Here is a 22,036-nt window from a genome sequence, read left to right on the forward strand (position 1 = left end):
AGAGGAGCCTGATGTGGGGCTTGATCCCAGAACGCTGGGATCACGCCCTGAGCCGAAGGCAGACGCTTAACGACTGCACCACCCAGGCACCCCTGTTGATTTGGTTTTTACTAGCAGTTATCCAAAAACCCTTCTTCCATCTATCTCCACACATGTTAAAAGAAGTGGCGACCTCAGCATCTCTGATAGGGTGGCTAGGTGAAGCCTGTCTGAAAATCGAGGCTTGTTACCAAATGAAACAAAGGCAGAGAGAAGTTGCAGTGATTTGCCTCCTAGAAAGAAAAGCTAGGAGCTAAAGTAAATTGTCACATGGAGCATTCTAATTCTTATGAAGTCTCTTACAATTTCCATTCTGTTGAGAAAGTGACCCAGCAGGGCACTAATCCCTGCGAGTTACACAGTTACTTAACATTTTCTCGGGTTTCTGTTTTTGATGAAAATTCCCTGAGTGTGTCATGACCAGCCAGAACTCTGGTTACAACCCTCCATTTTCCAACCACCGTTCACATGACTTTTGCTTGGCTGAAGCGGAGAGCAGACCGTTCGAATAAATACAGGGAGGTGTCACTTTCACCGTATTGGATATGGTGTATTGAGGAGGTAGGTTGGTTTGGTCTTTCCGTTCTTGGGTTTGGGATTATAACACAGAGAAAGAATTTGAACATTTTGAGCTGCGGAGGGGCTGTCATTAAATCCAGCAAGTCACTTCTGGCCTCCAGAAATTACTTAATTAGCTGTTGACAAGTGAAAGGGAGTTATTTATTAAAGCAGGGCGCTGATGCCACGTTAGTAAGACAGGATTGGTCTGTGCTTTCAGAATGACTCCTTGTCTCTCATTCTCTTCTCACGGATTTCCTCCACTCTGTGCGTGAGTCAATGTGCCTCGCTCTCCCCGTCTTCAGACTGCCCCAGCCCCTGAGTGCCCTCCTTTTCTCTGCTCTTTCATCACCAAACTTCCTCAAAGAGCAATACATGAGTAATAATAATAGGACTAAAAATAACAGCCAAAAATTATATGGCATTTGCTATGTTCCAGGTCCTTAGCTATATTGCATAAATTAGAGACTTAAGTCCTTTAATTCTTACAACATAAATTGAAGCATAAATGAGAGATTTAAATCTTTTAATTCTAATGACAATATAAAGAAGGGGCTATTTTATCCTCAATGTATAGATTAAAAAAACAAAACAAAACAAAACAAAACAAAAAACCCCTGAAGCACAGAGAAGTTGATTTGCCTACTCACACAGGGGCATTGCTGCCTGAGCCTTTTACTCCCCTCCCCCTCACCCATTTTTAAAATTAAAGTAAAATTAGCACAGTAAAAAATTCTCCCTTTTTATTTTCTGTGAATTTTGATACTCAGTCATGTAACCACCACCTCAATCAATATATAGGACAATTTCACTGAACCAAAAACTGGTTTCCCCTTTGCAGTCCACCTGCCCCCTCTTCCCCCCCGCCCCCCGCCCCCAGCTCCTGCACGTGTAACGTTGTAAGAAACTGCCATCTGGTTTCCAGAGTGACTGTGCCATTTCACCTTCCTACCAGCAGTGTATGAGTCGTTCAGCATTCTTGCACTTGGCAGCTTTCTAAAATTGTAGCCATTTAAATAGGTGTGTAGTTTACTTCATTGTAATTTTACTTGGCATTTTCCAAATGACTAATGATATTGAGCAGCATTTTGTGAGTTTATTTGCTTTCTATATATCTTTTTTGGTGAAGTGTATTGATATCTTTTGTGCATTTTTTATTGGATTGTTTCTTATTATTGAGTTCTGAGAATTCTTTATGCATGCTGGATATGAGCCCTTTATCAGATAAGTAATTCACAAATATTTTCTCCAACTATGTGGCTTGTCTGTTCATTCTCTTATCAGTGCCTTTTGAAAAGCAGTTCTTCTTTTTATGAATTCTAGTTTATCAATTATTTTTCTTTTATGGATCGTATTATGGATGTCAAATCTAAGAAGTCTCTGCCTCATGCAAGGTCACAGATATTTTTGCCTATGTTTTTCTTCTAGACATTTTTTAGTTTTAGGTTCACATTTAAGTCCATGATCCATTTTGGGTTATTTTTTGTATATGGCCAAGGCTAATTTTTTGTTTTGCTTGTGGATATCCAATTGCTTTGGTGTTTAAAAAACTGAACATAGACTTGACATATGACCCAGCAACTCCATTTCTAGATATTTATCTAAGAGAATTAAAAAACATATGTCCACAAAAATCTGTATGCAAATGTTTGCAGTGGCTTTATTCGTATTTGCCAAAAATTGGAGACATCTTGAATATCCATCAGCTGGTGAATGGATAAACAAGCTTTGGTCTGTCCATAAGATAACATACTTCTCAGTAATAAAAAGGAACAGACCACTGGTACATACCATAACATGGATGGATCTGAAATGCATTATGCTAACAGAAATGAACTACGCCCAAAAGGTTGCATGTTGTAGGATTCCATACATATGGCATTCTGGAAAGGACAAAATAATAAGGACAGAAAAGAGATCAGTTTTTGCCGAAGGTTGGCAGTGAGGAAGGAGATTGACCACAAAAGGGGCATAGGGGAAATTTCGAGGGTGATGGAAGTGTTCTATATCTTGATTGTGGTGGTATTTACATGCCTTTATGTATTAATCAAAATTTATAGAGCTGTACACCTAAAAAGGGTGAATTTTATGTGTGAATTATACCTCAGTAAACCGGACTAAAACCAAAAGAGTGGGAGGATAAGGTCTGGACTGAGGAGGCTCTTCCAGACGTGAGCAAGAGCTTCAGCCAAGGTGACCATTCGGCATGGAGGAGGACGAGCTCAGTAAGAGAGGGGAAACGGAGCACAGGGTCAAGAGCCAAGCACCAGGCTGTAGTCTACTGTGTGACCTGGAGCAGGTCCAAGGGTCCCTGTTTCTGTAAAATGAAGGTGTTTCTTGGGGCAGCCTCGGAAGGCACCAGGCTTTTGAAATCAGAGGAGATTCAGACTTCAGCTCCTTTTCTAAGTTGGTGAACTCCCTGAACCTTGATTTCCTTACCTGAAAAGGAAATTCTACCTTCCTCTCAAATGTGTGAGTCTGTGACCTCAGCGTATGGACTACTTAGCACAGGGTAGGTGCTCAGTAGAAGTCTAGGGGGTGCCCCTTCCACGGCCAGCTCCACCACGTTCATGGCTGTCCCTTCTCGCCTCCTCAGAGACACTGCTGAGGAGTTCTCTCTCTGCCATGTCCATTTCCCTCTCTTCGGCTCAGTCCCATCAGCACACAAGTAACATGCTGTCATTTTCTCATCTTAAAAACTATATATATATATGTATATATCGGGGAGCTGGGGTGGCTCAGTCAGTTAAGCATCCGACTGTTGGTTTTGGCTCAGGTCATGATCTCAGGGTGTGAGATCAAGCCCTCCATCCAGCTCCCCGCTCAGCACAGAGTCTGCTTGTCCCTCTCCCTCTGCCCCCCGCCCCCGCAAACATTAAATAAATAAATAAAATCTTAAAAAAAAAAATCTCCCTTAAGGCCTCCAGCTATTACTCCTTTTATCTATTTCCCTTAGAGCAAACCCCTACGGGGAGCTGGCTGTATTCCCAACGTCTCCTCCCTCTCTCCACTTTCTCTCTTGAACACGCTTGCACTGATAACTACATTTCCCAAGGCACCAAAGAGCTTCAAGCTGCCAAACCCAACAGTCAATCTTTGTCCCCATCTTACCTGGTCTACATTTGGCACAATGGCTCACTGTCTCCTCCTGGAAATGCTTCCCTCAGCTCCCCGACATGGCACTCTCCGGGTTCCGCTACCTCACTGGCTGCTATCTCCATCTGCTTTGTTGGTTCACCTCCTCTCTGGAGTTCTCTGTTCTTGTACCTCTTCTCTTCTCCCTCTTCACTCGCTTCCTTGGTGCTCTAGCCAGTAGCACGGCTTTTTACTAGAAACACTTACAAAGCAATATCTCCAGCCTGGATTTCCCCTTGAATCGCACACTTGTAAGTCCTCAACTTCCTACTGAACATCTTGACCGGGATATTAAATAGGCATCTCGTTGTGTCCCAAACCGCCCCCATAGTCTTCCCTTCCTCACATTTGCTTCCTTCAGCCTTCTTTGCCTCAGTTGCTCACAGCTCCATTCTTCCTTGGCATCATCCTTGATTCTTAGTCTTATATTTCATGTTACTCCATCAGGAAAACCTGTTGGCACTACCTTCAGAATCTGACCACTTCTCTCTGTCTCCACTGCTCTATCCCAGTCTAAGCCACCACCATCTCTCACTCGGATGATAGCAAGGGTTTCCACCCTTCCTTCTTACAATCTACTCTCAGCCCAGCAGCCAGAGGGATCTTTAATAAATGAACTGGTTTATGTCAATCCCCTGCTTAAACTCTTCCAGTGGCTTCTATGCTCACTCAGCTTATAAACCAACTCATTGCAATGGACCTACATGGTTGGACTCCTTGCCAGTCCTCTGATTTCATCTGCTACCCATTTCCTTGAGCAATGTGCTCTAGCCATTGGCCTCCTTATTGTAGTTCAATCATGCCTGGAGCATTTCTACCTCAGGGCCTTTGCACATACTGTTCCCTCCCCTGGATATTCCCCTGATATCCTCACAGGTTGCTCCCTCACCTCCATGGCTTGACTTAAATACCACTTTGTGGGGGGCGGGGGGGGGGCTTCTTTAACCACCTTATTTAAAGTTGTCACCCCCTACACAGTCACCTCCCCTTCCGACTCTCCAACCCCTTTCCTTGCTTTTACTTTTCTCCTTAGCAATTATTGCAACCTGACCAAGTCTGTATTTTTACTTGTTTCTCTCATGACTCGTTTGTTGGTCAGTTTTATTCACTGCTATATTACTAGCACCTAAGAATGCCTGGCACAGTGTAGATCAGTATTTCTCAACTTTTTTTTTTCATTATTGTTCCTCACCCCCAGGAGTCTTTTCAGACCTTTCTCCTAATCCCCCTTTCCCAATGAAATTTTAATACTATATTTATATTGTGTATTGATTTCTGTATTGTATTTATATCTGTGCTTTAGACAGATACACACTTCTTAAAGAATAAGGGGGTTCTTTCTCCCCCAAGAACCAATCCTCCCCTCTTAGGGGGATTATGGCAGCCATTGAGAATGCATGATGTAGCTGTGGGACACATAAATGTTGGATGGATACATTTTGCTTGGAGTAGGATGTGGGGATGGAGTCTGATGTGGTCAGCAGGTCTAGGCTCTCTTGGTAGAAGTTAGTGGTTTTTACTAGGGGAATTAGTGCCACAAAGGCAAAAAGGGAAGAAAGAGGAGTGGACAGTCTACTTGGTGACCCCAGGACCAGAGGAGAAGAAGAGAGGGTGCTAGCATCTTTAAGTGTGATGGGAACTTTGGGTTAAGAATCTGAATTCCATAGAATCGAGCAGTCCCTGTTGACCTTGACGTAAGCTGCTGATGGTAGTAGAAACTGGATTGAGAGGGGGTTTTTGGAGAGAATCTGGGGCAATGGAAATAAAATAGTCACCAGAGGGATAATAGGAACCTTTTTTTTTTTTTTAAAGAAACTGAAAGACCTGGTTGGTAACCAGAATAGGATTTCAAATCTCTTTATTAAAAGAAAAATTTTAATCCAACATATTTGGGGGATTGTCAACCTGTTACATGGAAACTGATGGCTGTTTAATAATAGGGTTTAAAGTTTGGGATTTGTAAAAGAATTCATCTCAACCCTGAACATGACAAAGCTTATTTTTGTTAGCAGGGCAGGAGGATTAGGAGAAGATGGACTTGTTCCTCACTGTATTTCTGTTCAAATGTCCAACTGTTCATAAAGGAATTCTTAAAAATAAATGAACAACGTTATAACAATGAAATGGAAATTAAGATAAAAATTTCACCCACAATCCTACCAATATAAAAAGCAAGATTTTCCTTTATTTCTTTCAAATCTTTGCCATCTTAATATTTATTTTCTATATTATAATAATGTAGCTTTGACATTATATTTTGTACTTCTCATTTAGAATATAAACATTTTCCATGTCCTACATGTTGCCTTCATAACTCATGTAGATAACAGTATGGATTTTTTATCAAACTGATGCACGGCTGTCTGTCCGATTATCTTCCACTGTTTCAGTATTCTGGCTAATGCTGTAATGGACATCTTCAAGCACATTCCTTCTTTCTTATTATGGGGGTGGATGATGAGCAGGACTAACTTCTCTGGATGCATGTCCAGGAAAGGAGTTACTTAGATCAGTGTGCTTTCTGAAAGAGCGCTGTACATGTATTGATACAATGTAACCTAAAGAAGGCGAGTTGTATTTTGTAACATACATATTAAACTATTGGTTCAAAGCTCAATTTCTCTTCCCTGCAGTCTGCAAGCAGAGATTTCTGACAAGATATCTAATCAGAAACAGAAAACTAGAAGAAACTAGTCATTGAGGTCACTCTCCTAATAGAATAGAAGGCACCTGTCACAGGAGGTGGGGGGGGGGCAGGAAATCCACATTGCATAACTAGCCCAGTGTACAGAGAAAGCCCGTCATACCCTCATTACTAAAGCTTGCTATTACAAAACCGAGCTGAGTAAGACATGAGCAAATGGCTTGGAGTGAGAATGAAGTCCCAGGGAGCTCTCCATAGGAAATTTACCCTGTCTCAATCATTTGGTGGGGGGTTCTATTCTTTGGGGCTGTGTCCCTTGCCTCTGTGCCCCCATTCCAACTTGGGCGTCTGATCTGTGGTCTACTGCAACCCCCAGCCATGCTGCAAAGTCTTCTCCAGTCTTTCCCTCTTCTGCCCCTTATCAGATACTCTCGTCCTCCCCCATTCTTAAGCACCTATCACACCCCTGCCTGCATTTCCCTCAATTTGTGTGCCTGGTTTACAGAAAGCCTGAAAACACCCAGTGAATGGAACTCTTCCATTTCAAAGAGCGAACAGAGGCCATCAAGGGAATTCCCTCACCTTGCACTTCCCGTTGCCATGCTTGCTTTGGTTTGTGTCCAACCTTCCCTCTATTCTTAGTGAAATTTTTTCCTTCCTGTCCATGGTCTGGCCTTCTTCCCTGTGCTGTCAGACTCATCCTTTTCTACCTCACAGGGTCCCTTCTCAATCCATTACCTCCCTCTTTGGTCTGTCTTCAGCATTTTCCTCCCTACTGCTTTATCCCCTCAGTATAGAATCACACTCCAGACCCTCCCATTGTGAACGCACACGCGGATGCACATGGATGCACGAGCGCACCCCCCCCCACACACAGGCATGCACGCATATATGCCTGGCCATGGGGCTCCTCTAGGGGCCTGCCATAGCCTTGTTCTGAGTCCTGGCCTTCCAGTCCCTCCTCTGCTCCTACAAGGACCTCTCTTCCCCAGCACTCTATCAGGACTGCTTTAGAAAAGGTCCCCTGTGACCTCGTGGTGTTAAAATTCAAGGGACTATTTTCACTTTCTCTTATTTGACACCTCTGTGGTGTTTGGGACTGCTGACCATTACTTCCTTTTGAAAGTTTCTCCTCCCTTGGTTTCCTCTCTGCTGGTTGCCCTGCAGCTCACTGACCCTCCCTGCTCAGCCTGCTTTGCTGGTCCCTCCTCCTCAACACATAAGTATTGGTGTTTTCTAGAACCCACTCTGGTTCACCTTCTCATCTGATCGCCCTTCCTGGGAAACCTCTCCTTCCATTGTAGCTCCCACTACCACCTCTAATGTGCTGACTCCCTCTTCTCTACCTCTACTCCAAGCCACTCCCATGACCTCCAAATCCGCATGACTGATAGACATCACTTGTTGCTGGCCTATAAGTAGACCTCACTAAACATGACCAAAAAGAATTTCATCTTCCCTCTAAACTTTCTCCTTCTGTATTTATCCCAGTGAATTGCTGCAGCTCTCTGTCCTGGAGAAACCTGGGGTTCACCTCACGTCACTAAGTTCTGTTGATTTTTTTGCACCTGATTATTTTAGAAATATTTCCCCTCCTTTGCAGCCCTCTGGCAATGCTCTGGTTTGGGCCACCAAACACTGAATGGAGGAGCCTCTTGACTGGCCTCTTCACCTCTCTTTTGGTCTTCTTCCAGTCCATCTTCTGCCTTGTCACATACCCGCTTACCACTCTCAGGTGGCTCCCCATGGCCTACAAGATCAAGTTCATTGTCTTAGGACAGCAAAGTCTCTCCTGTTCTGGTCCCTGTCTTCTTCCCTAGCCTCACCGTTCTGCTCCCTCCTCTAACATCCTCTGTACTCTGGCCATAATCGGCTCTTCATAACTTTGCTCATGCTGTTCCTTTGCTCAGAATGGCTTCTTCAATGTCATCCAGTGAAATCGAACTCTGATTCTTAAGAACTTTCTTCCGATTCCCCTGTACCTTGCCCTGAGAAAGAACAATTCTCCTTGTTGGAGCTTTCTGGATAAAATAATAATTGTGATAGTGATTCATGTTCTTCAACCATCTACAATTCTGGTTCTTCCCCCTTCTGGGCTCGTGATAAGATTGCACGTCCTGGCCCTTTTGAAGTTAGATGCGGCCGCGCAGCTGCCTTTCCCAGTGATGAATAAGTGAAAGTGGCACGTGTCCGCTCCGGGTCAGAGGATTTAGCTGCCAAAGTGAGAGCCTCCACAATTCTTGCCCTCTGTTCTAACAACTGGCGACCTTCCAGATGGTGGCTGCATCCTGGAATGAACCTCCAGCTGATCTGACCTACTGTGAGCAAGAGATCCGTCTTCGCTGATTGACCTGTGAGGTTTGAATTTACTTTCATTACCACCTAACACAGTCTGTCTTGACTGATGTGCCTGTGTGGCTTTTACAAGTTGTCAATTAGTTAAAAACACTTTTGCCAGATGCCTCATTGTTTGTGAATAAGCACTCTCTCTCATTCCTTTCGTATCTACATATCTGCAGAGTCTAGAATGCTTAGGCACATAATAGGCCCCAGTGATTCTCCCCCCCTGGGGGTGTGAGGGCACATACACTCTAACTTACAAAGAATTTGTGTCTTACATGTAAAGTCATGCTGTTTTCAATAGATCATTGGAGAGTAATAAGAATAAGATAAAAAACCATTTGTTTTTACAAACTGCTAAGTATGTTCCTTTATTACTTGCCATTAATCCATGTTTTATTTGATATCTCTAAATGTATGACTTTCATTTCAGTTGCCTTTCAGTTTATTTCTATCTGCTGGGTTCCTCTGTTATATTTTATCCTGAAACTTTGTTCTCCTTTTTAGCCATTACTGATTCCAGTCTAACAGTCCTATCTTTTATCCTACAGTTCTTAAGCAGGAATTTAGTAAATCCAACCTAAACCTGTATTGAGGCATCGGCCAAGAGTATTAGGTCGTGAGAATATCATGCAACACCAAAACAAGAAGGACGGAGGAGCTGGTGGGAAGAGAGACTAATAGCCAGGTCTTAACTGAAAGGCAGCATGTCAGGTTGAAAAAAGCATAGCTTTTGCAATTAGGGAAGTTTGGGATTAATCTGGTTTTGCCATTTACTGCTCATGTGGGCCTCTGTATACCTCAACTCTCTTATGTGTAAATGTGAGAATGTGAGTAGTGACAGAAATAAGTCGCTGAACTTTCAAGAGACACAAGCGAAATCATTTCTGTGGATGCTCTATGTAAATTGTAAGTAATTGCTTAAATATTATTTTAACATGATGAGAATGGCAGGGGAGTTGTATTTCCACCAAGAGGAGTGGGAGATAGAAGAACCCAGTGCATAAGAGTGTCTGCATTTTCAAATCTCATGATCAGTCATTGAGGGTGGGAGGGAGCTGTTTGGCTCACAGGAGGTCAGATCACTGATCTGTACATTGAGACCAAAGATCCCCCATAGGAGTCCCTAGATACATGGAATTCAGGCAAACTGTCTCTCTTGTAGCTCAAGTTTTTGCTTTATTCCCACCCTGACCAGGTGGGTGACCATTCCTGTAAATAATCTAGGAACTTTAGATTTATAGCTAATTACTTATTTGGTACCTGTCACACACTTTCCTCAGCATCTGATATATTGTTCTCATTCTCATTTCTATTTCCCTTGTGCGATTTCTTGGACATTCTCTATATAATGCTTATCTGAAATGATTTTTAGGCTGATGGCACACTGCTAAAGAGGACCCCTGATAGTCTCTTTGGAAGGAGCAGAACCCTTCCACAGGAGACAGGCGGGTGAAGGTCAAAATGTTTTATTTCTGATAAAATGCTAGAGTACGTGGCTTAGATCTTCCACCAAGTTCTGTTGGATTAGGCAGCCTCACCCAGCTGGTCACAGGTGGGGCTGGAGAGCTGACAGTCTCCCAGTCCGGGGCAGAGCTGGCTCCCTTATCCTGACCAGGTAGAGAGCAGGCTCTTATACCCGGTGGGCAGACTTGGAAAGAGGGGAAGTCTCTAGGGCTGACAGCCAAGTATGCTGTTTCTTACTCAAATTCCTCGATCCGGTCTCTCATTCCTTCTGAGGCCAGGAGGGTTTTGGGAAAGTGTGAGAACCTTCATGGAAAGATGCAGATAAAGGAGTAAAAGCTAAAGATCCCCAAACCTCCCACCGCTGCTCCTCCCTGCCCTCCTTCTGGTTGTCTGCCCTTCCCTAACGTGGGGGCCTCCGGACTCCTCACCTGCTCCCACCTGTCTTGGCCACCATCCACCTCAGTAGTTCTTGGCCTTGGACACACCTTAGAATCTTCCGGGGAGCTTGTACACCATTCCAGTCCTCAGGCCCCACCTCCAGAGATCCTGGTTCGACTGGCCTGGGATGGAGGCTTGGCATCCGTAGTTTTAAAGACTCTCCAGGTGATTGATTCTAAAGTGCAGCCAGGGTGACGGACCACTGCCCTGATGGTGTAGGTTTCATGAGCCCTTTCCGCCTTCATCTGGCCAGATGTAAGATGCAGGTAACAGCATCTGCGAAGCTCTCCGAATGAAGGCGGCCTCTCATACTGATGTCAGCCCTGGTGCAGCAACTTCTTCCTAGATTAAAGCCATTGGGTAGCTTGCGAGGTCCTGTTTTCCTTCTCAACTTGTCCTTGTCCACATAAAAGGTGTGTAAAAAGAGAAGTTGTGTTTGGCCCCTTGGTGCTCAGCTATTCATTTTTCTTGAAAGGGAAAAAGAGGGAAGATTTCTTTTTTCTTACAGAAACGCTCTTGATCTGACTTTGCCCTCAGCCCGTCCGCAGCCAGTTATTATGAAAATCCAGTGACAGCCATTCCCTCACATAAGCTCAGTGCATTCGCCTCCCTTACTAGTCCCCATCCTCCCACACCCAGGTTTTGAGCCAGGCTTCCTTCTGACGGCTGCATGGTCGGGGAGAGTGAAACCCATGACCCCAGCAGTTCAGAGGAGGAGACCTGACGGTAAGATGGAACCGTTTAAAATGCCATTTTCCAATACCTTGCCTGAATTTCTCTCAGCTGAAGTGTATCTACCTGACTCAACCCAATTCAGAGGCAGCCCCACCAGTGAGTCTTAATCACCCATGGTGGCTGAGGGACGACAGCTGCTTTGGCGCATATGTGTCTCTGATAACAGAACACATTTAACTGCTCCAAATCCACAGGGTATGATTATGTTGGGGTAATAACTCCCGAGAATGGCTTTGCTACAGTTATAACATGCTGAGAGGGAGCGAAATACGAATCCTGCATAAATTACTCTGCCAGGTACAGTTTGCTATTAGTCAGCTCTATCATACCTGTAATAAAAGGGGATCTTCTCCCAACCAGTCTGGGTGTTTAGGTGCGTGACTGGATTGAAAGGCTAATTTGTCATTGTTTAATTATAGACGTTTTGTTTTGTTTTGTTTTAAAAGTCTCGATGAAACCTCTGATCTAGATCAGAGATAAAAATGAGCTTTATCTTTCATTTTTTTTAAATGAGATTTTAATTTACACTCTAATTCTAACCCATTGGCTCCTCATAAAACACCAGACTTTGACGTGAAGCAAATGCTGTGTACTTGCTTTTCTTTTTGTCGTTGCCTGTTTTGAAACCGTTCATGACACCACAGGAAAGAGGCTGCCATTTTTTGGTCATTGGTGCGGCGGAATAATGGTTGCAGTGCAAGTCGCTAACTTTGAAGATCGTACCATGGAGATTTTCATTGGCAGTGAGCTCCCATCAGCTAGCCACATGTGCAAGCAGGTATCTCCTCTTTCAACATAAATTATCAACATCAAGGTTATATGATGACATAACCCAAAGGTTAGCCATAAGCATGTGACCTGCTCAACCTAGATTTTTTTTTTCAGCCTAGATTATTAAACAGCCTTGACTTGACAATTTTACCTCCCAAAGGTCAAAGATTAGGGCTTAGACATGAGGGCCACCAAAATATGAGATAAAGAGGCAGTGAATGAATGTAAGTCGTAAGGCCGAGTGCCTATCACATGGATAGACAAGACCCAGCTGTTGTGAAGCACTGACATCGTTTAACTGGCTGGTGAAACTGAAGTGTACTCTTATATTTTCTTCATTTCTTTGTGTCCTTGTTGCATATGGTGAGGAGACAGAGGTGGCAAATATCCTACGCTTCTGAATTTCAGTCTCCGGTCAGCTGCTTACTCGATCTGTGACTTTGGGAAATTTGTGACCTCTCTGAGTTTATGGTTTCCATTTTGGTTCAAGAGGAATGGCAGCACAACACCTCCTGTGTAAGGGCTGGAGATGATCTCTGCACCATGCCTGGCACCTCTGAGGCACCCAGGAAATGGGCAGCTGAAGTATATTTTCTTTGGAGGTGTCTGAACATCCTTGGGGAAGATAAGTTACCCTCAGAGATTAGAAGAGAAAGCACAGCAGTGAATTGTGAGAATGATTTGGAGTCCTCCTCCAACAGCTGAAGTTCACATACACCAGGGTTAAGTTCCAGAAGCCTCAAGCTTCATGCCTTAGGTGAGACCAGGTCAGTGACTTTACTGGCTGCTAGGGTGGAGAGTGATTTCAAAGCAAGGAAGGTGTGCGTGTGCACGTGCATGTGTGTGTGAGCACACACATGTGCAAAGCTATAATCGTCGAGAGAGGCTGCTTCTCTGAGGGATTCTTCCTGGTAAGGGTACTGGAAGTAGTTGTTAGGGAGGAAGGAGAAATGTCTTTTCCTGGTTGAGGCAAGGAGAACCAGAAGTTCCTTTCCTCAATGGCTTTTTCCCAATATTTCTCAAGAATTTGAGGACGATGTCTGCTCAGTTCCTCCTTTGGGTAAAGAAAACTCTGAGGGTGTTAAACATACTGCTGATTCCTAATTTCTTGCCATTACCAGTTTGTGAAATCAAATGCAGGAAACCGGCGTCTTTCCAGTGAGGATGGAAGAGAAGTTTCCAGGAAAAATTGGAGGAAGTAGGAGGTCAGCCTCTCACTGTATTTTGACCTTCCTTTTGGCTCTCTCGGTAATGCCGTTAGACCATGTGGGTGTTTCCGGCTGCTCCTGCTCTCTGCAACCTGCTCACCCACCTCCCCAGAATCCTAAAACATTCCATTCTTCATTGTCTCCTCCTTTAACCTGTGGTTTCCCACACAAACAGTAAAAGGTTTTGACAGGAAGGAAGAGAAGCATTCACTTTGATAACAAAATTCATTTGGGTCCTAATAAACCGTAGATATTTCAGAATACTTTAAAAATCATGAGCTTTGAGGACCAAAGAGTAAAGGCGCACGAAACTCACTTCTGATGATAGTGGCTGGAAACTGTCAGTGGAGGCTTCAAGCGGCAGAGTAGAAGGGTCAAGCAATTTTAAAGCTGGAAGGACCTTGTCTAGGACAGCCAGCCCCTCATTATATAGATCAAAAAGCGTCTGAACTAGAAAAGATGTTAGAAATCACCCAGTTTCATCTCCCATTTTACAGATGCAAGAACTGAAAACCAATGAAATGTGATTTGCTCCAAATCTAATCCCCAGTGACACAGACCTGCCTCAAACCCAGGTGACTTAATCTCAAGCATGTCTGGTTACCAAACATTTAGCAAGCCCCTCTTTGTGACCTGTACCACTCTAGGTCCTGCCTGAGGGAGTTCGGGGATGGAGAATACCCAGCCCCTACCCTCCGAGGGCTCAGGATCTCAAATACTTATAATCCAAGATGATTTGAAATGATAGAGTGAACATCAAGGTTTGGGAAGGACAAAGCAGGAAACAATTATTTAGTCAAGAGAAGCTGAAGATTTTCCCTTCACACTGGTGCTTCTCAACCATTACTATCTTCTATCCCATGCCTTTTTCCCCCCCAGTGGGTGGAAAACAAAAATCTCTATTTACTGGACTGTTCGAATAGGTGAGTGAGACCAGACAAGAGGGTCCTGAGCTAAAAGGCAGGAGGGTGAAATGGCACGACTGTCTTCCCCCTTTCCTCCCTCCAGGGAGTGTTCCCTGGTGAACCCCTTAGGTTCCCTCCCACCAGACAGTCCATTAAGGAAGGGAGGAGGGACAGGCAGTGTTCTCGGAGGGGTACGTAATCACCTTTGCAGCTCTGCCACGGGCCGGCGGGGTGATAGGAGAGAAGCAGGGTGTGCAGGGTGGTGAATAGTAGAGCACCTGGGGCAGGTGGGGGAGTCCTGCTTGCAGGAGACCGTGGAGGGACTGTGCCCACTCTCAGTAATGGCGGCTGAGACCAAGTCCCAACTGCTGTACCCCAAAATACGTTTGAGAAGCCACCTGCTTGCTGACACAAGTAGTCTCAGCATCGCCTCTGTAATCTGGGTCATGTACCTCATCTGGTAGAGAAAGTCTGCTTTTTAAAAATATGAAGTAGGCTAAATCTCTGTTAAGCTTTTTAACAAATTTTCAATCATAAGGTCTCAATTAAAATGCTTTAAAAATATGACTGAAGTTGCAAGCTGTGATACATGATTGGTTAGATATGATTTTTCACATTTCAAAAAAAACCCCTCCATATGTTTTTACCAGCTCATTGAACTATCTTGGCAATAAATAGATCAGCATATCTAGGAATGATTGATACCATATGATTCTTGGGTATCATATTTGATGATGTTCTGCAGTGTTTCAAACCACCAACACGGAAACCCACCCACACATACTAAGCTCAAAACTGGCAGTTTTTCTCTTGATGGCTACGGTTAGAGTTTAAACAGCATCATTAAAATTTTACAGGTGACATATCAGGAAAAATTAAGCCCACCAGTTGTTTTTCCTTGAAAGGAAAACAGTCCTTCATTATAATGAATGAAATTGTGCGCTAGGTATGAATGCTAGTGACCTCTCGAAAATTAAGCACTGACCCATAAATGGATGAGAATCAGCCAGAGTAAACGAGGCAGAAGTTTTCCCAGCATAACCATGCATGCTGGCAGGCAAGATTCTTGTTATAATTAAAAGAGATAGAGTGGTCAACAGGGAACATTTAATAGGAACAAACATGACAATGCTGCTTAATATTTTTCTGGTCCATTCTTTATCCTCATGTTATACTATGTGTCTGGGTTTTAAAAGCGACACATGTATTGCCCATAAAAATAACACATGAACTTGTACAGCAGAACCAAGCAAAAAATCATTTAGAATATGGATAGGGACACTGTCAATGCCCAATTTACTCAGAGTAAATCTCTAGCTAAATCGGCACTGTCCCATTGTGATAGCTGTTAGCCACACTGAAATGGCGAGTGAGCGTTTGAAACGTGGCTAGTTTGGGTTGAGACGGGCTGTAAGTGTGAAATACACACTGGATTTCAAAGATTAAGCACTGGGAGGGAAAAAGTAAAATATCTCCTATCTTATATTGACTACATGTTAAAATGACAGTATTCAGGATATCTTGGGTTAAAGAAAAGTCTCCTTAAAGTTCACTTCACTTGGTTCCTTTACTCTTTTTTTCTAATATGGCTCCTAGAACATTTAAAGTTTCATATGTGGCTTGCATTTATAGCCCACATTGTGTTTCTGTTGACCAACACTGATCTAAATGAAAAGTCTGGCAAGCAAAGAAGCATTTAGCAATCCCATAGAACTGAAATGTAAACTCATATTAACTGATGGTAACGCGACAACGTGAAGAAAACTGGTCAAGAACTGACAGATACTGTGATAAGTTGCCGTTTCCATTCCTCCTACGGTGGAAAGTTTCTTAAAATCCAAATGTTTGCTTAATAACTTTCTAAAGGGAAATGAGAAAGGAAGTTCTGGGAAAGGAGTTGTACCCTAAACATAAGTTGGGCTCTGGAGGAAACGGAAAATCATCTACCTTGAGCTCTTTGGGGGCTCTGGATTTTGCTCAAAGTTTGCCATTATTGAGAAGACAGGATTAATTAAGCCTCTCATTCTCTTACATTAATGGGGCTATACTCTTCTCTTAGGAAGAATATCAGAGGGCTCTCTTCCTTCAAGAATATGCTGTCAGAACATCACTGGCAGGGTGATGGCATTTCAAATGGGAAGATATGGACCATGAAGCTGTCTTGCAACAGGAATGTAAACTTAGAGGGTACGGTGTGTTCTAAAGGCACGTTGGTTAGGAAGCTTTTATCACCAAAAGAACTGTTTATTTAAACGAGCACTATGCTTTTTAGGGAATTCACTGGATGAATTCAGTTTCCCCAACTTTCTCTCATGTTCCATTGAAAGAGATACTTACATGCTTAGGCAGAAAAAGCGATACCGTAAGTCTACTTTGCTGGGTTTCATGGAAATTAATGAGGTTTTAACAGCTCTAGCATCTAGAGAGGTTCAATAGAGAGGTCACCCCAGAACAAACAAACATCAGATTTTCTTCACAAGGCTGGGGGGAAACGTTCAGAATATCATGGGGACAAATGCAGTTCTGTGACAGGTGAAAGTATGGTTTAAACCCCACGGACTCTGAGTCCTCACAAAAGCAAAGGGTGGGGCAGATGATTAGAACAACCACAGAAGGGGCCAGCAGAGAACTTAACCATAAAAAAAACTATGCATTGAACCACCGAGGAATGTAGCTGTGTGAGGATTCAATAAGACAAAATATGCTTAGCGTCTAGTAAGTGTTCAGAGAACATATTGTTTTGAAACCTGTCCTGTGGTATGAGTAAAGTTTATCTCTATTTCACTTTACAAAATGCAAAGGCTCCAGAAAGTTCACTGTATGTTCCCGGCTTTTGTCTAAATTCGTTTGTGGGAAGCTTTACTCACGCTTTAGCTGCCACTGACTCATGGTTAAATCATTTCACTCATCTTTTTTCCTTTTTTATTTTTTAATACAGTTGCAAATCATGTGATATGCTGCTTTGTTCTCTCTCCCCCCTGAGGAAAGCTAAGCGACTCTAACAGCCCCATTACCTTAATGAACTAAAGCCATTCAGTGAAAAGAGTTGGTATTCACTTCATCAAATCTAGTGATGATAATTTTTTGAAAAGCTAAAGACTAATTCTTGGGGATTTTTTGGAGCCCTGTGACAATTCATATCACCTAATAACCTATGTGAGTGAAGGTTGGTGTCCAATGACTGCTAAGAAGATATAAGGAATGTTGCAGAAACATAAATAGGCCAGCACTGAAATTTAATTAGACACTGCATAGGTTAATAATAAATTCAATTAATTTAACTTTCCACCTATGCTAGAGAAAAAAAAAATACCCAGGCAAAATAATAATTCATTTTAAATGCCTCAATTGGTAACCTCCTTTCCTGAAGAGTGATTTATGCAGTAATTTACTGGCTGTTTCTTCATAAGATTGTTCCAAACCAGCCCTTTTGAAATAATAATAATTTCTGAATGTGTGTTGTGAGAGATATAACAAATGACTTCTTATTAATTTTCATTTAATGAGTTGCCTATTCACATGGTAATTTTTTAAAAATTCTCTTCTTAAGATAAACAGGTTATAAATACTGTGGGTAACACTTCCATTTCACAAAAACTGAACAGGAAAATCTGTCTCATATTCTCTACATGATTTGAAGGTCAATCAGTTGCAAATTTTCTATACTAAATAGGCATCTATTTCTCGCCCAGTTAGCATCGCAGATCATTTAAAATTTCTATAGTCAAGTGATTCAAATTGGTTAAAAAAGAAAAAAAAAAGAATATTAGCAGCAGGAAAGGTCCTAGAGGGATAATACGGGGGTAGACAGGGTACAGGTCATGAGCAAGGTGGAAAAGCAGCTAGAGTTGGTTAAGGAGCCCATGACACTGATCCTTTTTTTTTTTTTTTTTTTTTAAAGAACAAAATGAAGATCCTCTCTTACAGCTTTCTATTTCTCCAGGTCGCCCCTCCCCTTTTAAAAAGATACCAAAATTTCTAGCATAAATATTAGTATTTAAGAATTTAATTGCTGGGGTGCCTGGGTGGCACAGCGGTTAAGCGTCTGCCTTCGGCTCAGGGCGTGATCCCGGCGTTATGGGATCGAGCCCCACATCAGGCTCCTCCGCTATGAGCCTGCTTCTTCCTCTCCCACTCCCCCCTGCTTGTGTTCCCCCTCTCGCTGGCTGTCTCTATCTCTGTCAAATAAATAAATAAAATCTTTAAAAAAAAAAAAAAAGAATTTAATTGCTTATCCGTTCAAAGCTTAATTCCATAGTAGCTCATTAACTATATGTTGTCATAATAAAAGCAGAATGAAATAATTAATAAAAACAAAATAATAAAAACTAGGAAGAGGAAATTGCTCGGAAGAGACCGACGTATTTCAAAAGGTTCACATTTGTTTTAAAAGTCCCGTAATAGTTCAAGGCTCTTAAAAATAATCCCTTCCAACAGTTGCAAGTGTATGCCTAAAGTATTAAATAATTCAAATGCAATTGTTACTTACGTGAGAACCGAAAGGGCCTCGCTCCCAGCCCGCACTGCCTCACGCCCTCTCCATGGAAAAGCCCGTACTGCATTTCGCCCATGAACTTGTCCAGCTCCTGCCCAGAGGCATTGACGAGCAAAGCTCCCGTTTTGCAGAGGAAGGTGGCTTTGATCCACAATGGTGTCCCCAGGGCTGTTACAACTCCAAGGGCGCACACGAAGCTTAACACCCCAGCCATGCAAAAAATGACTTTCTTTTGTTGGTTTGGCATGATGAGGAATGGCTTTGTGAGGGGGAGGTTCAAAAACGAGACCTTTGCGACTGACGAGAAGTGACTGCCCCTTTGGCTGCATTTATTATAGTGGCTAAACGGACAGTTCCCAGCCAGATAGGCACCTTCACCCTTGACGGTGGTTCCTGTCAGTAGAATGCCAGGATGGAACCTTCTTCATCACACCTACCTGACTTTTCTCCCTTTCTGCTGCTGTTCCTCTCAAATTTGAAATCTTTGGACTAAGAATCTGTAAAATGAAACTCTTTCATACTGCCTTCGAGTATCTCCTCTTGTGTCACTTGGTAACAAAGGTCTAAGATAACAGATGGAGTCCTCTGTGTAACTTGATAAATGCCTCCCCTTTCCCCCAGCCTTTTGTCTGATTGGGTGAGTTGAAACTTTCAGAAACAGGCTTGGCTCCTATGGTAAATATTCAGCAACTTGAGAAGCTCATTGATTGTTGTGTTTTTGTTTTGGGTGGGGGTTGAAGAGGAGTTTGGACAGAAGAAGAACATATGTATATTTATTGGTAATTAATTGATTTTGAAAAATGTTAATCAGGGGCACCTGGGTGGCTCAGTCAGTTAAGCATCTGCCTTTGGCTCAAGTCATGATACCAGGGTCCCATATTGGGCTCCCTGCTCGCCGGGAAGTCTGCTTCTCTCTCTACTGCTAACCCCTGCTTGTGCTGTCTCTCTTTCTCTCATGCTCTCTGTCTTTCACACACTCTCTTTCTCGGTCAAATTAATTAATTAATTAAAATCTTTAAAAAAATATTAATCGTAACAGCATAAAATATTGAACTGAGTTGGGTGCCCTAGACCAACCATCAGGGCTTGTCATCCTAACTTCTTTTTTCCCAGATCCATGATTTAGAATCAGTGTGTCAATTGAGAAGTGGATTCCAGTTTTTACTGGCACACAGGTGCAAATATCGAGATTTCTAAAAGCTTTCCTTCAAAATGCTTGGCTGCTTCAGGACTATAGCAAGGAAATGAGGTTTGGGTCTGAGAAGTATCAGAATCTATAAAGAAGACGAGAGCATTGTCGTGGAAAGAAGAGATTGTGCTCAGATAGCCAGCTCTATGAACTCACCACAGAAAAGCAAGGGTGCAGCAGAAGTCGTCAGTTAGGGAAACAAGAGACAAAGTCATGAGCAAGATTAAATAGCAAAATGAGTCCAGTTACATTGTCAAGATCTGAAAAACCAAAGTTCAGAATTTGGTAACAGCTTTTTTTTTAAGTTTTTGTTTTTTTTTTAATTTATTTGACAGAGAGAGAGAGAGAGAGAGCAGGCAGGGGGAATGGCAGGCAGAGGGAGAAGGAGAAGCAGGCTCCTGCTGAGCAAGGAGCCCAATGTGGGGCTTGATACCAGGACCCTGAGATCATGACCTGAGCCAAAGGCAGCCGATTAACCGACTGAACCACCCAGGTACCCCTACAACTTTTTTTTTTTTTTTAAAGATTTTATTTACTTACTTAGAGGTGGCGGGAGGGTCTCAAGTAGACTCCCCACTGAGCATGGAGCCCTACACGTGGCTCAGTCTCCCGACTCTCAGATCATGACCTGAGTGAAATCAGGAGTCAATGCTCAACCAACTGAGCCACCCAGGTGCCCGTTAACAGCATTTTTTTTTCCTCTGAATTTTATTTATTTGAGAGAAACAGAGAGAGTGAGTGAGAGCACAAGCGGGGTGGGAGGAGAGGCAGAGGGAGAGGAAGAAGCAGACTCCCTGCTGAGTGGGGAGCCAGATGTGGGGCTCTATCCCAGGATCCCGAGATTACAACCTGAGCCAAAGGCAGATGCCTAACTGACCGAGCCACCCAGGCGCACCCCCTCCCCCCGTAACAGCTTTTTAACTCCGCACTCCCAAAGAGATTTTTCCTTCTGCAAACAGATACATGTTGTGAGTGTGTGTGTGTGTCTGTGTGTGTGTTAAGTTTTGCTGAATATCTATCGTATGCCACATTATTATGCTAGGTTCTGACCTACAAAGTTAACTTTTAGCGAGAACTTAGTATGTATGGTACATTGTTAAGTATTTTACCTAAATTATTTTATTTAGTGATGATGAAGAAGGTGACGGAAATGATCTTTCCATTTTATAGATGAGAAAACTGAGGCTCAGGGAGATCAAGCAATTTGCCCAAGAGAGTAGTGGAGCTGGGATTCAAATCCAGGTCTTTTTTTTTTTTTTTTAAGATTTTATTTATTTGAGAGAGTGAGAGAGAGAGCACGAGGACAGAGGAGGAGAAAGAGGGAGGGAAAGAATCTCAGACTGTGTGCTGAGCTGAGCAGGAAGCCTGATGCAGGGCTCACTCTCACAACCCTGAGATCATGACCTGAGCTGAAACCAAGAGGTGAGGCTTAGCTGACTGAGAAACCCAGGAGCCCCTCAAATCTGGGTCTTCTAATTTTGAGGTTTATATGCTATCCTAAGCAAAGCGCTTGTCCTTGAAGAGAAGACAAGCTCTTCATTTTGGGTTGTGTTGGGCTGGAAGCAATAAGGGCAGAGGAGTTCATTATTCATTGCATATCTTGGGTGCTTGGAGAACACAGACATCTGCAAACAATACTTTCCCAGCTGGTCAAAAGCCCATATTTATGCTAGTTTCTATTCTCTTGATCTCCCTTTAAGCATGTCAGCTTAAGAGAAATTAATAAAGGAAGATGTATTTTATGCCTTTGTCAGCATAAATGAGTTGCTAGGTTATATGCACTTTGAGGGGGACTTTGAGTTACAGTCTTGGACTTCCTGGCACAGCTGTGCTCTCTTAGTAGCTGCCAGAGGCTGTCTTGTTAAAGATTGATAACTAAGTATAGAACTGATCCCAAAATGCCTATGTCCCTTCAAGGGAGGAAGGGGGCAACATAAACCATGACCACAGAAGAACAGGACACACCCTAGATTCCCCAGAGGAACTCAAAATTAGGTTTACAAATAGGTAAGTTTTTTTTTTATTTCATGTAACTTGACACATACAATAAGCAACTCACCATAGGTTATTTGCCCTCCCAATGAAGTCTCCACTGGATTTAGAATAATCGCC

General features: G+C 43.0%; 1 protein-coding gene across 1 annotated transcript in view; it reads right to left on the reverse strand.

Moving 5' to 3' along the window:
* CLRN1 (clarin 1) overlaps positions 1–18,982 on the reverse strand; it is a 35,411-nt gene extending 16,429 nt beyond the window's left edge. The window contains exon 1 of the mRNA XM_045812704.1: positions 18,730–18,982. Within this exon, the coding sequence (XP_045668660.1) occupies positions 18,730–18,982 (253 nt within the window). The remainder of the gene's footprint in view (positions 1–18,729) is intronic.
* Positions 18,983–22,036: the final 3,054 nt, after the last annotated feature.

Source organism: Ursus americanus, chromosome 20, assembly GCF_024610735.1.
Source record: "Ursus americanus isolate L20-20 chromosome 20, mUrsAme1.1.p, whole genome shotgun sequence".
Taxonomy (NCBI): domain Eukaryota; kingdom Metazoa; phylum Chordata; class Mammalia; order Carnivora; family Ursidae; genus Ursus; species Ursus americanus.